A 15,463-nucleotide genomic window follows, 5' to 3' on the forward strand; every position below is an offset into this window, starting at 1 on the left:
AAAGGCCACGACAAAACTGCAGCGGTTCTCTTTAGCTCCCTTCATTTTCCGAATTGCCAGTTCTTGTTCACGAACTGCTTGTTTCTTGCATTTGTTCATTCCCACGGCTTTGCCCCCCAGCCCCGACAATTCGGGAGGCGTTGGGCTTGGCTTTCCACGGTAGTATTCAACCTTGCCTTGGACAACAAGCAATTAAGCCAGACAGACAGACACCCCGCCCCCCTTTTGAAACTCAATTGGCTTGTTGTCGTTCGTTGTACCATTCAATCAATCTTGCTATTGCTGGGTTCAACGATAGCCTAAACCTGCCACGCCCACAAAGCAAAACCCAGAAATCGCGTGTCTGTCGATGGGCTGCCTCCGACTCATTTCTGGGGAGTGTTCGTCATCGACCAACTTTTACCTACATTACATTACCTACATACATGCCTACACCGAAAGGTCTTAATCCTACTTACTGCCAAAACCAGGTACCTCAGCTTCTCTAGGTACCTAACTAAGGTTTACTTTACTATCTGCCTACCTACCTAATAACTGAGACCCGGTTCTTGGCGCATTTAGTTGTCACGCGAGCATTTAAACGGCGTTGCAGTATCTGCAAAACCAAAAAAAAAAAAAGTCGATCGCTTCCAACGTTGTGCATCGCAAAATCCACCATACCATACTAGCCTTTCATACCTAAGTTGCCTTAAAACGGTTCTTGCAAGTCTCCACCGGGGAAATAGTCGTTACTCGTCCGCTGCCGAAACTGTGCACCTAAAGACAGACAGAGAGAAAGACAGACTCCATAGGCATTTGTAAAACAAAAAAGAACACAAAACCGACTCAGAACTGCATGGCTTCAACATCATGTATCTTCCTCTCACCATTCGCAAACACTCAACATCTTGAAGAGCAAGCACGTTCTTAGAATCGTCGTCGCACACCAAGACTGACGCCATGCCACCACCAAAGGTGCCAAGACTAAGCAGTCTTGGTTCGAGACTGGCGAGGCCTTTCTATACCTCGATGCTCATTTCGGCATCACTCGCAGCGTACGCACTGCTCAGGTCCCGCCCTGCGTCTCCAGAACAATCGCCACTCATCCATCGGCGGAAAGAGGATATTATCGACTGCCGCTTGGTTCATCAGGCCGAGGACCAATGTGCCTTCGTACTCGCCAATTGCCAAGACGAGGAAGCTGGTCTTTTGCCATACCTGGCACTCTATTATTGTACTCTTGGTGCTGCCCAACCTGTTGCATTCGGTCTGTTGGCATCATGGCTAGCCTTACTCTTTACGACCATTGGTATCGCTGCCTCGGACTTTTTTAGCATCAACCTCTCGACTATCGCCAGCATTCTGGGTCTCAGTGAGAGCCTCGCCGGCGTCACCTTCTTGGCCTTTGGCAATGGATCTCCGGATGTGTTTAGTACCTTCGCTGCCATGGGCTCCAACAGCGGCAGCATGGCCGTTGGTGAACTGATTGGCGCCGCCGGCTTCATCACGGCAGTTGTGGCAGGCTCCATGGCTCTGGTCCGCGAGTTCAAGGTCGTCAAGAGGACTTTTGTGCGAGACATCTGCTTCTTTATCATGGCTGCCAGCTTTGCCATGGCGGTCCTGGCAGACGGCCACCTGCACTTTTGGGAGTGCATCATCATGGTCGCCTTCTACATATTTTATGTCATGGTCGTCGTGGGCTGGCATTGGTGGGTAACTCGTCGCAAGAGGCGGTGGCAAAAGGAGGCTACCGCTCGAGGTCACTTCTATGGGGCCAACACACAGCCAACTGATGAGCTTGAGCCATACAGAGACAATGAGGAAGAGGGGGAAGACGCCGGTACCATTGGCAGAGACAGGATTGCAGAATCCGCACCTGATATCAGCGCGCTGGAGCGAGCCCCTCGGATCGAGGTCGATGATGTCCGAGCAGAGCAAGACGACGAGGTTAACCTCGACAGGGACATGTTCGTGGCTGCGGAAATGACGAGCAGCATGCGCGTCAACCGCCCCCGAGGTCCCAGGAGTAGAAGCTACACGACGCTAGCTCAAATCCGACCCAGCTTTGTGGGTGCACTCGAGTTTCGTTCGGTATTGGCCTCGCTTCAAAATTCGAGCAATGTCCGCCTCGCTTCGATGCATTCCCGCCGCCAATCAGAAGCCCAGGTCAACTCTCAAGGGGGCCGTCCGAGGTTATCAGAATCTACATCCCACAATGCGTTGGGCTTAACCTCAACTGATGATACCAGCACCTCTGCAGGACGTGATCGTGCGAGGTCACACGGCGCCCTCCCCTCGGTCTGGACATTTCCTGGCCCCTCAACAGCTCCCCGGATAGTCACCGAGTCTCCCAAGTCCCCCATGATGAGGCCCACTTCGAAAAATTCCCTACCGCCGCCAAGTCGCTCGAGTACGATCAAAGATGGCAGGCTTGCTCCGCCTTCGGAATGGCACGAGTTTTTCCCTCCTGGTACCAACGTGGCCGAGGGTACCCCAAGTATACCTCCAAGCTCACCAATGACTCTACGGCTTCAGATACCGGGCTCCCAGACTCACTCAAGTGGCCAATCGTCCCCATCTCTATCGCCTTTCCCCGGCCTCTCGGATTCGCCTTTGGTGTTGACGCCAATCTCGGGGTTACCTATCAATCAGACTAGTACTCCAGTCATGGACAATCCCGGCTATTTTGGTAATGATCTTCAACTAGAGTATGCCAAGCCGGTCAGATGGTGGCCTTATTCCATGCTCCCTCCTCCGCATGTATTCCTGCGCACCTTGTTCCCAACTCTCCAGGGCTGGGCAACCAAAAGTGTGTGGGACAAGTTTGTCAGCATTATATCGGCCCCAAGCATTCTCTTGCTTGTTATCACGTTACCTGTTGTTGAAACGGAGCGCCTGGAAGAAGACCCAGATCTAGATGATCCACCACCCACCGTTGAGGATGAGGTGGGTCATCCCACGGGTGGACCAGCATGCGCAGAGCCTGTACCGTCGGTGGATCGGCCGGAAACCGAATGGCAGCGATACCGCCGTAACACGCGTTCCCGGTCTATATCGCCATATGCCCTGGCAACTCCCGCAGGAAACCCCTTCGAATCCAGTTCACCGAACCCAACGTCAACCATCAACGGCATGCCACACACAAACAGCTTGTCGCTTCAGCCGAACAAGCCTGGCGAGCAGACAACGCTAGCCGCACAAGATAATGAAGCTCAGGAAATAGAGGAAGAACCCGGCTGGAACAGATGGCTCGTGGTTATTCAAATTTTCACGGGGCCGTTGTTCACGGTCTTGATAGTGTGGGCTAATATGGCAGACGATCTGGAGCAGCCAATAAAGACCCTGATAAGATTGGTGCTATACTCTCTCTTGGGGTCCTTGGTCCTCCTGGCTCTGTTGCTTGCGAGCACGTCACCAAACGTGCGTCCCCGTTATCACTTCCTTTTCTGCTTCCTTGGGTTTATCATAAGTGTGGCTTGGATTTCGACAGTCGCCGGAGAGGTAGTGGGTGTTCTCAAGGCGTTTGGTGTCATCCTTGGCATCTCTGAGGCTATCCTCGGCTTGACCATATTTGCGGTGGGCAACTCTCTGGGTGACCTAGTTGCAGATATAACCGTGGCGCGACTAGGTTACCCAGTGATGGCACTGTAAGTTTGTCGCATTTCTTTCCCTCATCTTTTTTGACGATATCATGCTGACCGATATGTTACAGGGCCGCTTGCTTTGGCGGACCTATGCTGAATATCCTGCTCGGCATCGGCATCGGCGGTGCCTGGATGACTACCAAAACGGCCAACGAACGACAGCATGACCATCCCGATAAGCCACTCAAATACAAGCCATACCGCATCCAGGTGGGCGGCACATTGATGATTTCGGCCGTGACATTGCTTTTGACGTTGGTTTTCTTGCTCATCGTCGTGCCTCTCAACAATTGGGTCATGAGTCGCAAGATCGGCTGGAGTTTGATAGTAATTTGGAGCGTCAGCACCATTGTCAACTTGGTTTTTGAGGCTACGGGGACATGGTCGGAAGTTGCATAATGTCGTATTGTAAGCGTTTTTTTCTCTCTCTCTCTTTTTTTTTCTTGTTTATGTTTGATGTGTAAATACCTATGGCATGTATGACTTTATCAAGTTGGAGCAGCGGAATGATACCACGTCAACGGAAGGAGGAAAGTGAGGACGTCTGAAGTCTGGCAACACTTGATTGCTGACGTACCCTTACTTTACACTTAACTTGCATCATAGACTAACGCTAGCCACTGAAGATATATATCTATTTCTAGATGGACATAGGCATTGGCTCAAATACTACGCGTAGTACATATCAACTCAATCATCGTCATCTGTAATCGCAAGCAACTACGTACCCTACAGTAGGTACCTATGTCCGTCCTTAGATACTCGCACATGCTCCGCTTAGTAAATACTTGTTCATTTAATGATACTCGGCATTTTGAAGAATATGCTAAATACGACCAAGTGACAAGGCAAAACGGATCTTGACTCAGACGTCCATGATAAAAACATTTATATCTAGATTATCTAGTTCTAGTTCTAGCTATTTCTAGGTCTAGAATTAGTCCTGGTTTTAGCTGTACCGTAGTCCAAGTTTCCAAACTAAGGTATGGTACAATCTATTCTAAAACCAAAGCTAGGCCTAGAATAGACCTAGGTAGACCCTGAGGGGACACAGTACAGTAAAGTGGGCGGGGTATTGCGTGGTTGTGGGGAAGCTCCCAATTGAAAGACAGCCCGCCCAGCAGTGAGGGGTAGGTACTGCCACATTGTCGGGGCTCTATCTAGAGGGAGGCTCCTTTTCTTGACATCTTTTGGCGCGCCACGAACAACGACCCCATAGTGACACACGTAGTACCACAGCTTGTGGACTTGACCGCCTCCAGAAAAGTCTCAAACCTCGTCGTGGGAATTTTCTCCCCTGTCTTCATACTGTTCTTTTTCGTTTTTTTTTTTCTTTTCTTTTTCTCCTCCCCTCCCCCCGTGACTCCATACTCAAAAAACACAGCTTACCAAAGCTACTTCCCAAAATGTCTTACCCTCCTCTTGATCAGCGTCCGTTGAAGAACACCATCTGCCTCTTTGATGTAGATGAGACCCTTACCCCGGCCCGCAAGGTGAGTCTCCTGTCAGTCCTTTTTTTTTCTTCTTCTTCTTTTTCCTGGCCGCACGTATCATGGACCTATAAGACCTGCTCTTGGGGCGAAAAAAGAAAAAAAAAAGATGGCTACTTATGGGACCTGGCCTCACCTCTCTCCGCTAGCGACTGCCTCTTAGCCACTCTTAATCTACCAATGCCTAAAAATAATACAAGAAATAATAAAGCTGACCACACTGCCACCCACTCCCCCCAAAAAAAACAGCGGGTCTCGCCCGAGATGCTGGACCTCCTCTCTCGCCTCCGCCAAAAGTGCGCCATCGGCTACGTGGGCGGGTCGGACCTGAGCAAGCAGGAGGACCAACTGGGCACGGCTGACGTGTCGGTCAAGAAGCTGTTTGACTACTGCTTCCCCGAGAACGGGCTGGCGGCCTTCAAGGGCGGCGAGCCGCTGGCGTCGACGAGCTTCATCGCCTGGATCGGCGAGGACCGCTACAAGGAGCTCGTGCGCTTCATCCTGCACTACGTCGCCGACCTCGAGATCCCCATCAAGCGTGGCACTTTTCTCGAGTTCCGAAACGGCATGATCAACGTCTCGCCCATCGGCAGGAACGCCTCTTCCCAGGAGCGCAAGGACTTCAACGCCTACGACAAGGTGCACCAGGTCCGCGCCAAGTTTGTCCAGGCCCTCAAGGAGAAGTTTGCCGACTTTGGCTTGACGTGAGTGATCGCGTCTCCTCTTACCCCTCCCCAATTTTCTGGTTGCTAGACCAAGTGGGAGGGATAGGGATAGAAAGATTTTGAGTGTAAAGCTGACTGACTAAAATCTAACTTTTCTCCCCCCCGGCGAAATTACAGCTTCTCCATTGGTGGTGAGATTTCTTTCGACATCTTCCCCAAGGGCTGGGACAAGACCTACTGCCTCAACCACCTCGAGGCCGAGGCCAAGAAGGAGGGTGGCGTCGAGTACACCACCATCCACTTCTTTGGCGACAAGTACATGGAGGGCGGAAACGACTACGAGATCTACAGCGACCCCAGGACCATCGGCCACGCCGTCGACAGCCCCCAGGACACTATGAACGAGCTCAGGAAGCTCTTTGACCTGTGAGCGACGGGGTGCTACCCAAGGTAGTTGGGGGAACAGATTGTTGGAATCAGTTTGCTATACAAGTATGGCTCTAAATTCATAAAGACATGAAGTTTTGATCTTTGTGGACTGTGGGCGCTATGCAGCACACATAGAGTGAAGAGCATGATGAGAGAAAGCGGAGAGTGAAAAAGAAAAAGACAATAGATGTCAGGGCAACTGGCTTCAAGATATGAGCAATAATTCCAAAGAAATGAAGACACATCATCTCTCTTCACACTTTGTAGGCAATAAAAGAAATACCAGATAACGAAACCTGCGGCGATTCGGAAAGAGTTGTTGTTACCTATGAGAGCACGAAAGGGCAAGCAGGCCAGTTGCTACACCAAAACATATGCACACCAAATTTACGAACTTTTTCCATAAGACTGGAGCTATATATATTTTTTTTCCAGGATATCTGTATCATCATGACGCTAGATTTCAAAGCAGATCATAAAAGAAATAATAGTCGTCAAAACATTTCTCTCTCACATACAATGTGAATTAAAATAACATGAAAAATCCAAGCGAAGGAAGATCAGAAGTCAAAAAATGGGCCTTTCAGTGCCCGTATTCCAAATGTGGGATAATTACAGGTCCGTACTTGGTTGTGGGCGTATTGAATGATCCATCACCCTGAACCACAAAGTCGACGGCAAGACTGAGCTTTTGCAGCCCCTGGCCCTGAGGTTGGCCGCCATTCATGATGCTTGCGGCGTACTGCGACCCGGCCGCAGCGTTGATGACTTCGGGGTCGTACGCCACAACGGCAACGTAGTTGCGACGTCCCATGAGCTTCTTGAGCTCGCGTTGGGACCCGTTTGCGTCGACTTGGAAGATCTCCATCATGTCCTCCTTGGTGTCCGACACCTCTCCATTGGACTTGTGCCCATTGGTAGGTACGTAAAGCATCTTGTTGGAGTTGTGTAGCATCTTGAGGATGTAGTTACCTGACGGTGCGGCCACGATTGGGGATGTGATGATTTGGTACATGGTCTTGTGGTCGCTGGGGTGGGACGGGTCGTGGACCAACCCGGCGCCGCAGCAATTGACAGCTGTTCATATCATGGTCAAGTTAGTATTACATTTTGTTCCAGCTTGGGGGTTGCGATTTATGCCACGCAGAGAAGAAGAGGGGTATTAAATAAAGAATGGGGTTTGCAGTATAGAGGATATGACAAGGAAACTCACCTCCCGAAAGGAAACTCATTCTTATTCCCTTTTGCTGCGAAATTCCTTGCAGAGTCCGGATCAGATATGTCCGCTCCAAGTCTTTGGTCTCATGCGTCCATAGGTCTTTGAGTTCCTCGCCAATGTCAAACTCTCCGAACTGGTTGAGAACATTGCCCATGAGACCAGTTTTTCCGACCGCCTTTTTAACATGAGTAAAGCCGTGTTGCACTACTTCCTTACCACCCACTACTCCCGCCACTGAACTGGTCACTTTGCCGAGCAGGTTGTACGTCGAGTTGACTGCCTTCTTGCCGGTATTGAATGTGTTTGCCAAGCTTTCCACCGTGTCGAGCCTGGGATAGATAGGCGGAACGGATAGCATAAATATGCAGTGCTGGACACTGGGCGGTAGCATGGCGACCTTTGGAAAGATGCCTTGATACGTCGGACCGGCCAAGACTCTTGTTTGGGTCCGCTCTGATCTCATATCAACACCCACCACGACCATTGCCGGGCCCAAATACTTGACAAAGTGCCATCCAGAGCCCGTGATAGTGAACAGATCGATATCCGAGTTAACATTGCGCAATATTTCAACAGTCGTGTGGTGTTGAAACAACAGATACATCTCAATGGCCACACGCCCGATGTTCTTGAAAACTTGAGACGATTGCATGTAGTCAGGATATGACCCAAACCCATCAAAACTTTTGGTTGCGAAGGGTTCGTGTTAGCATCGAATTTTACTTCTGGGCTAAATGGGGACAAGGAAAAGGAGACTTACATGTCGTGATCATCGAGTTGCAAGATGTGAGGAATCTGAGCAAACGCCTCTCTCAAGAATGGCTGGTCAAAGTGAGATGTGTAATAGTGGAAGTAGGCATGGGTGACGTCTTCTTCATGCCGCGCAGTCCATTGGACCGTCTTACGATTCTCCCTTCCTTGGATGGCGAGCCACTGCTTAAGCAGAGGCACTTCCTTCCAGAGTCGATCACCATATATTTGATCACCAAGTCCCAGCTGTACATGAAAACCGCCGCACTCAAGGTTCCTCTGCAGCACGTCCTTCCACATGAAGCCGACGCCACCGAGTTTGGCCCGGTCGCCTTGAGAAGTTGAAGAGGCAAAATCATTACCCGAGTGCGCCACGAAGCGCCAGCCAGTTTCACTGCGCCCTGCGACGACGAACTCGTAACGTGTACATCCCATATGGGACGTGACCGCATAAGTCCATTTCTCAGTCTGCTCGCCCATCTGCAAATCCAAGTCATACTTGTAAAAGCTCCAGCGTTGGTGGGTATGGATCACGTGTGGCATAAGCTGCCTCGGGTTCGGTGACAAGTCGACGCTGCGATGGATGTGTATCGTAGGCGGCTGAGGTGCGTCCGTCACAATCATTATGCTCCCCAACCACACACCCCTCTCCACGTCCATGTTGACGTAACGCAAGTAGGGGCCAAAGTAGACACCATTTGTTGGGGCCACCTTGAAGATCTCCACGCCGGAGCTGGGCGGAGGTCCAGTGAAACCAGCAGCACTGGGTGCGGCCGAGGCTGCCACGCTCATTATGCTCTCGGCATAGCCAGGAGTGTGTGGAGGATACAGGCCGGGCGATGCCATTCCTTGCTTACCTCCCAGGAAAGGGGAGCCAAGAGAGTTGCCATAAGTAGAGGCTGTCGGTGACAATGGGGCTACCTCGTGATTGATAGGATTTGGCCCCTTGGGGAACTCCCACTGCGTAGCCTGAGTCGCAAGATGGATGTAGTAGTATTGCCCAGAGTTCTGGTCGAGATGGGAGATCCATCCTTCTGGCAGCGGGGGAGGGGACGAAGGACCCTGCTGGGCATGTAAAACTGAGGGCGTGTGTGTGATGGTCGGTTGGCCATTCTGGGAGCTTCCTGGCCTGGGGTCATTGGCAAAGGCAGGATGACCCGGATGCTGTAAAGCCGGCGAGGCCAGGGGATTTGGAATCTGTTGCTGTTGCGGCTTCTTCTCCGGGCCTTGAGCGGCAGGAGTCTGGACTCCACCGGAAGAGCTGGACCCAGCAACTGAAGCTGCTGCACTGGCGGCCGCAGGACCTGCAGCGGCAGGCGCTTGCCCAGGCTGCGAGTTGGAACTGGATTGTTGCTGGACTGCAGGGCGCTGTTTCTCGTTTGGATACCCTGAACCACCTCCGCTGACGCTAGAGTATGCGGGGGGAGGGGTCGAGGCTTGCATACGCTGGAAGTCTTGCTCCAGAACGCTAACTTGCAAGCTTGGCTGCTGAGATTGGCCATTCTGTACCGTGGAAGACTGGGAGGGGCTTCCCACCGGGTTTGAGCCCTGGTAAACCGTTGGAGGCCCATGAGGCTGCTGGTCTGGAGTCTCTGTCGGCGTCCACGGCCGTTGCGCCGGGGGCTGTCCACCGTACTGGGCAAGTCGCTGCGAGGCCGCGGCGCTCTGCGCCTGCTGCGCTTGGAGAGCCGTGAGGGTTGCGGTTCCAGATATGCCCGAGGCAGCATAGCGAGCTTCTATGCCACCACCAGGGATCACACCCGGCTCGACTATCGGGGTTTCTGGAGGCGGAGGTGAGCCGCGACTGGCGCGGGTTGTCGATGTGGAAGCATTCGAGTTGAAACGGTTCACGCTGCTTTCCTGCGGCATCTTGAGCGTGCTTGTAGCCACAGTCGGTCGCTGAGCATTGCTTGCGGAGCTGCCTCCAGGCGGTGGGTAGTAGGGTTTGCTCTGGTAGCTGTTTGAGATCCTGGGCTGCGGCTCCTGTAGTTGTGGTTGTTGCTGCTTGGGCGGTTTGATAGGCTTCGCGAACAGATTATCCTTGTCTCCATCTGGGCTTGTTGGCGACAGTGCACTTGGGGCGGTGCCCCTCCTCTCAGCAAGCCCTGGTCTCTTTTCGCCGGTAGGGCTGAGGCTCAGACGCGGAGACGTATCATTGTAACTTCCTCCGGAGCTCGTAGAACTGCTGCTCTGTATCCTTCCAGCGGGCGAAGGCCTGTGAGAAACATTATCATCTGGGTAGGGCAGCCGGGATTGGATCGGCTTCGAAGGGCGCAGATCCTCGTCATCGGGGTATGGGAGGGGAGCTGCAGAGCTCGATGCGCCAGGAGGCAGCGGGAACGTTGGCTTGTGGGAGGGCGAAGCCGAGGAGGCCGGTTCGGGAGGTCGCGGGTACTTGAAACGGGCCTGATCAGAAGCGGCAGGACTCTTGTTGAAGATGCGAAGGGGCTCGACGGTTGGGCTGTCGCCACAGTCGTCGACCGGGCGACTCATGAAGAGCTCTTCATCCGAAAAGCCCCTGGATCTGTTTGGTTCCATGGCTGTGTGCGCACCCAGTCTGTCTCACTGCAGACGCAGGTACAAAGCAACGGGGTTTGATCCGAGTAAGGCGGGCGCTATAGGATGACGTGCCCGCAGTTAGATGCGAGTTTATTAATAGGCCCAGGCTAGACCGAGATGCGCGATGCGCAGGCAGTTTCGGGGGCCGTTTTCGAAGGCCAGCGGGGTTTCCTTTGCCTTGTATATGAGAGCTCTGGACTGCAGCTTGCTGTGGTGTGGGCGCTGGTGGTTGAAGGTTGGTTAAAAGCTGCCCCTCCTGCTGCGGGAAACTCTGCGCAGATGGACGAACCGGTTAAACAGAGCCAACCGCTTTGGTTTTGCTCTGGTTTTGTCTCGTTTGAAATTATTGATAAATTGCAGCCAAGCACACTTAGTTTGCTTACTTTTGTCCAAGTATCAACAAGTTGGCAAAACACAATCGCGCGCAACTCTCTCAGGCAGGGCGACCAAGCTAGACTACCGAGGAGGCAAGATCCCAGCGGGCGACAAATCAATCAATGTGACTTGTCCGCTGCAAGCTCCAGTATCCATCCGTCATTTTGGAGGGGCTTTCGGCCCAGCCCATCATCGACTCCCGCAAGGGAGGCCTGTCATGATGGGGGAGCATGTGTCCAATCAGAGTGCTTGACCAGACCACCTTTGAGCGTGGGCGCTTAAGTGAGATTGTGAGAGGGGGAAATGCGCACATGCATCCTCTCACCATGGTGAGAGCCTCGCATGGAAGCGCCCAGCCAAGCTTGCAATCAATGCCAGAACCAAAGGAAGCCTATCCAGAAGCGGGAAGCCCGGTGGCACATTGCGTGGCAAGTCGAATTGGGCACCTATCTACCTATCCACCTCAACCCACCGCACCTGAAATGGAGGAGGCTCGGTGTAAGGGAAGACTGCAGTGTTTCATCAGCGGCGAAAAAGAGAAAAACAAAAAGAAAGACAAACCACTTTGTCAAGTGGAGCAAGCATGGGGTAAGGGTAAGGCTGAGTGAGGGCAAACACTGAATAGTAAACAAGAGCTGTTTCCAGGCATGCACTATTACTTTGAGCGAGTGAACGTTTATCTGTGCAGTTTGGAAACCGATTTCTTTTTCTTTTTATCGTAAGCTTTGGTCAAAAGCAAACATGCTTCAGCAAGATCGACCGAGGCAGGCAAGGCAGGCAAGGCAGGCACACTTATGAATCTGATCCAGTACGTACGTCCGTCCGTTAATCGATAATTCATCGCATAAAATCGTGGGGTAGGTATCAATCAAAGGCAAGGATTGGATGCCCGTGACTCGCGAATTCTCATTTCTCGATTGAATAGTACATCCATCTGATGTTTGCTTTTCTGCCAGGTACAGAACAACCTGGACTTGCCCTTGCCCGTTGCGAGAGTACATACGTAACAAATTTCATGACAGGGTTAGGGTAACTGTTTCACCTCGCCTCGTGATGTGGAATTTTTTACTTCTACTCTGATCAAGAGCTGAAGAAGAATGAGATCACAGAAGCTCCACCACAGTGAGGAGCAAACTGTGAGGGGCAGTATCCCGGAGCATGCTTCCCGGCACCCTCTCGGAAAGGCAAAAAGCCCAATGCAACTTTATCAAGCGTTGGGAATCATGGCCATCTCGATGGCAAAGTGCAGAATTTTTAATGCAGATTGTCTGAACTTGTCGCCCGTGTCCCACCACATGCTTCTCACCAACATTACTTTCGTGCATGTTGTGTCATTTGATAATGTTAGGTAATTAGACCGACAAAGGTGAGTTTGCATAAGAAGCTCAGCCGCGTCGCCAAACTGCAGGCAGGAGCACAGCAGTCGGCGTGCCGTGCTTCCAAGGCCGCTCTCGGCGCGTGGGGGAAACAGCTCTCATGACCTTCTTCGGCAACCAAACCCTTGAACGGGAAAAAAGAGGGGACGTGCTAACTATGACGGCACTTAATTTTTTTTTTTGCTCTTTTTTTTCTCTCTGTTAGAAAAAAAAAGTCTTCACGGGACTCTTCCCTTGTTATAGATAGTATGGTTCCATCTTTTGTATGTCTTGCAAGTTGGTTTTAAACAGTTTCTTTCTTGCAACGCCTCTGCAAATCCATCTCATGTTTTGCTGTACTTTCTTTTTCTCTTTAAAAACAAGACCATAACCTTTGTCGTCGGAGTACAGGTTTACACAGGTGCCTGTCCAACACAGCCAGATCTTGTATCTTACTGGTGTCGTGGTATTTACGAAAAGCTTCCCTGTCATTCTTACCAATTTTTCTTGTCTTTCTCATGATTCCCAAGACTCCGTTTTCCTAAATCCGGATCTTCCGCCATTCCCCCAAGTCTTTTGATACAGAAACAAAAGTCGTGCTACCATAAGTTCAGCCTTACTGCTGGATTACCACCGAGTGACAGGTTGATCCCTAAAAGCACCTTTATTACCCTGTTGTATCACACCCTACCTATCAGGTATCCACCCCGACATGTCCCTTCACAGGGTTGGCTCGATTGAGTCTTTGTCGTTCGCGCCTACTGGTGAGATAAGATCGCGGCGCGGATCCGACGCCTCGGTCATATCTGTGCGTCCAACCAAGCTCACCTTCAATCCCATACCGGAGCAGTGGGATCCTCCATCGGAGCGCCATGGCAATGTTCAAGCTGTCGGAGCGTTCGAGGTCCCGGAATGGAAGAGGATTTGTATGCCCTCCTTTACGCCACAATATTATCCCAGAATCAAGAGAGCGGTTTTACTGATTCTGTCTTCTACGTATAGCACAAGTTGTTGCCGCTGTTTTTTATTGTTTCCTAGCGGCGGGTGTCTGTTTCGGCTATGCAGCAATCAAGCCAGTACTGAAACAAGAGGGTGCATACCACGATGTCTGTATCGTTGACGGCGCCGTTGATGACACCTGTGTCGAAATCCATCTAAACCTCATGTTCACAGTTGCTGCAGTTGGTACGAACGTGGCAGCTTTGCCGATAGGGATCGTACTTGACAAGACCGGTCCCAGATTCTGTGGTCTACTTGGGAGTGCCTTTCTTGCTGCTGGTTCTCTTATGTTGGCGTACTCCAAAGCCTTGCCATTTGATGGGTTACTCTGGGGTTACCTCCTCACTGCTCTCGGTGGCCCCTTCATATACATTTCTTCTTTCCAACTCAGCAATGCATTCCCGAAGCACTCGGGCCTGATTCTTGCCTTGTTGACGGGAGCCTTTGACGCATCGAGTGCTCTCTACCTTGTTTATAGACTCATCTACCAGGCTACAAATGGCGGATTTGGCTTGAGGAGCTTCTTCCTAGTGTATCTGACGGGACCGGCTCTCATTGCCGTTCTCCAGCTGACGTTGCTTCCCAAGCAGTCTTACAAGACAGTCGGCGAGATGATCGAGGATATCGAGGAGCCCGGCCGACATCATGAGGCCGATGATCAAATCGACGAGGAGACCGCCCTGCTCCGGGAAGAGGAGAGACACCAGATTGAAGACCAGGTTGAGGAGCTCTTGGGCACACGCAAGGTCGACAAACAAGTTCAAAGAGAAATCAAGAAGAACGAGAGGTCGGGTGTTTGGGGTGTGATGCATATGGCTACCATCAAGGAGCAGCTCATGTCACCCTGGTTCACTCTGATCATGATGTTTACAGGTTGGTGAAACCCTAGTTTTTATGTATCCCATAGGTTGACCTGAGTTTGCTGACTAAATCTATCGTTGGGTGAGTTCCATAGTGGTTCAAATGACGAGGATAAACTTCTTTGTCGCTACAATCTATCAGCAGTACAGCTATCTGTTCCACAGCCACCAACAGGCCCGCGAGATCAATAACTTTTTCGACCTGGCACTACCCATCGGCGGCATTCTGTCTATCCCATTCATCGGCACCATCCTCGACCGCACCACGACCGTCACCGTACTCATATGTCTGGTGTCTGTGGCTACCACTATAGGCATCTTGGGCATCATCCCACAAGCCTGGGCCGCCTACTCAAACGTGTGCCTCTTCGTCCTGTACAGGCCGTTCTACTACACGGCCGTTTCCGACTACAGCGCCAAGGTCTTTGGGTTCCGGACGTTCGGTACTGTCTATGGTGCCGTGATCTGCCTGTCTGGCCTGTTTAATTTATCACAGCCTGCACTCGACTACATGTTCCACATGACCTTTGCGGGCAACCCGATCCCGGTCAATGTGATACTGATGTCCGCAGGTCTGCTGGTGGGTTTGGCGCTGATTATTTTCGTCAGCGTAAAGGCTGGTCGCTTTGGTCAGACTCAACAGCGAGACTCGTCACCATGCGTTGAACGACGAGCATGAGCGGTAGCTTTCGTACGCCATTTTTTTGGAAAATAAAAAGGGGAGAGGAGGAAGGATCGCAACTGCAAGGTTGTTAAAAGTCTGTTTGAGGACATACAAGTGTCTGAGCGCAATGATGTGAACATGGAAGCAAGGATTGATCTTCGGTACATATCTGTAGGTTCTACTTCGGGAGTTCTGCAGGGTTCACGCCCACACTACGCAACACTTGTACCAAGTAAATAAAATAGGTTTGAATACAACAACTAACAAAAAGAAAGAATTGTTGGGTCCCACTACTTCTGCCAACTCCAGAAATCGTTGTTACAAGGTGCCATGTTAGTATAGACAGACAGACGATGTACGTGACCTCCCACAATAACCATGTATATGCGAATACAGTTCCATTATCTAATACTTTAACATGTCAGTACTGCTAACCTGGTATTCAGAAAGAGATCATTCTCTGGTCGGTGAAAAC

At 51.3% G+C, this 15,463-nt stretch overlaps 4 protein-coding genes across 4 annotated transcripts; 3 read left to right on the top strand and 1 right to left on the bottom strand.

Moving 5' to 3' along the window:
- Positions 1 to 596: 596 nt before the first annotated feature.
- Positions 597 to 4,283, top strand: PgNI_03856 (uncharacterized protein). Its single transcript, XM_031123909.1, has 2 exons — positions 597 to 3,626; positions 3,692 to 4,283. The coding sequence occupies exons 1-2, from the start codon at positions 940 to 942 to the stop codon at positions 4,020 to 4,022; spliced, it is 3,018 nt and encodes a 1,005-aa protein (XP_030985233.1). The 5' UTR covers positions 597 to 939; the 3' UTR covers positions 4,023 to 4,283.
- Positions 4,284 to 4,840: 557 nt separating this feature from the next.
- Positions 4,841 to 6,493, top strand: PgNI_03857 (uncharacterized protein). The gene is made up of 3 exons (XM_031123910.1): positions 4,841 to 5,116; positions 5,363 to 5,817; positions 5,956 to 6,493. The coding sequence occupies exons 1-3, from the start codon at positions 5,030 to 5,032 to the stop codon at positions 6,206 to 6,208; spliced, it is 795 nt and encodes a 264-aa protein (XP_030985232.1). The 5' UTR covers positions 4,841 to 5,029; the 3' UTR covers positions 6,209 to 6,493.
- Positions 6,494 to 6,559: 66 nt separating this feature from the next.
- On the bottom strand, positions 6,560 to 12,090 carry PgNI_03858 (uncharacterized protein). Its single transcript, XM_031123911.1, has 4 exons — positions 11,927 to 12,090; positions 8,187 to 11,619; positions 7,421 to 8,109; positions 6,560 to 7,284 (listed from the first exon to the last, which is right to left on the bottom strand). Exons 2-4 carry the CDS (start codon positions 10,712 to 10,714, stop codon positions 6,791 to 6,793), a joined length of 3,711 nt encoding a protein of 1,236 aa, XP_030985244.1. The 5' UTR covers positions 10,715 to 11,619; positions 11,927 to 12,090; the 3' UTR covers positions 6,560 to 6,790.
- Positions 12,091 to 12,419: 329 nt separating this feature from the next.
- PgNI_03859 (uncharacterized protein) lies at positions 12,420 to 15,399 on the top strand. Its single transcript, XM_031123912.1, has 3 exons — positions 12,420 to 13,391; positions 13,468 to 14,337; positions 14,420 to 15,399. Exons 1-3 carry the CDS (start codon positions 13,178 to 13,180, stop codon positions 15,001 to 15,003), a joined length of 1,668 nt encoding a protein of 555 aa, XP_030985243.1. The 5' UTR covers positions 12,420 to 13,177; the 3' UTR covers positions 15,004 to 15,399.
- Positions 15,400 to 15,463: the final 64 nt, after the last annotated feature.

The sequence above is a fragment of the Pyricularia grisea genome, assembly GCF_004355905.1.
Source record: "Pyricularia grisea strain NI907 chromosome Unknown Pyricularia_grisea_NI907_Scaffold_2, whole genome shotgun sequence".
Taxonomy (NCBI): domain Eukaryota; kingdom Fungi; phylum Ascomycota; class Sordariomycetes; order Magnaporthales; family Pyriculariaceae; genus Pyricularia; species Pyricularia grisea.

What these genes read in the sequence shown, in the direction of transcription:
- PgNI_03856 (XM_031123909.1), top strand. Translation starts at nt 940, where the DNA reads ATGCCACCACCAAAGGTGCCAAGACTAAGCAGTCTTGGTTCGAGACTG. An exon ending in GGTTACCCAGTGATGGCACT is followed by an intron (nt 3,627 to 3,691) that starts GTAAGTTTGTCG and finishes GATATGTTACAG; the next exon opens with GGCCGCTTGCTTTGGCGGAC.
- PgNI_03858 (XM_031123911.1), bottom strand. Translation starts at nt 10,714, where the DNA reads ATGGAACCAAACAGATCCAGGGGCTTTTCGGATGAAGAGCTCTTCATG. An exon ending in CAACTCGATGATCACGACAT is followed by an intron (nt 8,110 to 8,186) that starts GTAAGTCTCCTT and finishes CGCAACCAAAAG; the next exon opens with TTTTGATGGGTTTGGGTCAT. An exon ending in AATGAGTTTCCTTTCGGGAG is followed by an intron (nt 7,285 to 7,420) that starts GTGAGTTTCCTT and finishes TGATATGAACAG; the next exon opens with CTGTCAATTGCTGCGGCGCC.
- PgNI_03857 (XM_031123910.1), top strand. Translation starts at nt 5,030, where the DNA reads ATGTCTTACCCTCCTCTTGATCAGCGTCCGTTGAAGAACACCATCTGC. An exon ending in CCCTTACCCCGGCCCGCAAG is followed by an intron (nt 5,117 to 5,362) that starts GTGAGTCTCCTG and finishes CAAAAAAAACAG; the next exon opens with CGGGTCTCGCCCGAGATGCT. An exon ending in TTTGCCGACTTTGGCTTGAC is followed by an intron (nt 5,818 to 5,955) that starts GTGAGTGATCGC and finishes GCGAAATTACAG; the next exon opens with CTTCTCCATTGGTGGTGAGA.
- PgNI_03859 (XM_031123912.1), top strand. Translation starts at nt 13,178, where the DNA reads ATGTCCCTTCACAGGGTTGGCTCGATTGAGTCTTTGTCGTTCGCGCCT. An exon ending in CCCGGAATGGAAGAGGATTT is followed by an intron (nt 13,392 to 13,467) that starts GTATGCCCTCCT and finishes TTCTACGTATAG; the next exon opens with CACAAGTTGTTGCCGCTGTT. An exon ending in TCTGATCATGATGTTTACAG is followed by an intron (nt 14,338 to 14,419) that starts GTTGGTGAAACC and finishes TGAGTTCCATAG; the next exon opens with TGGTTCAAATGACGAGGATA.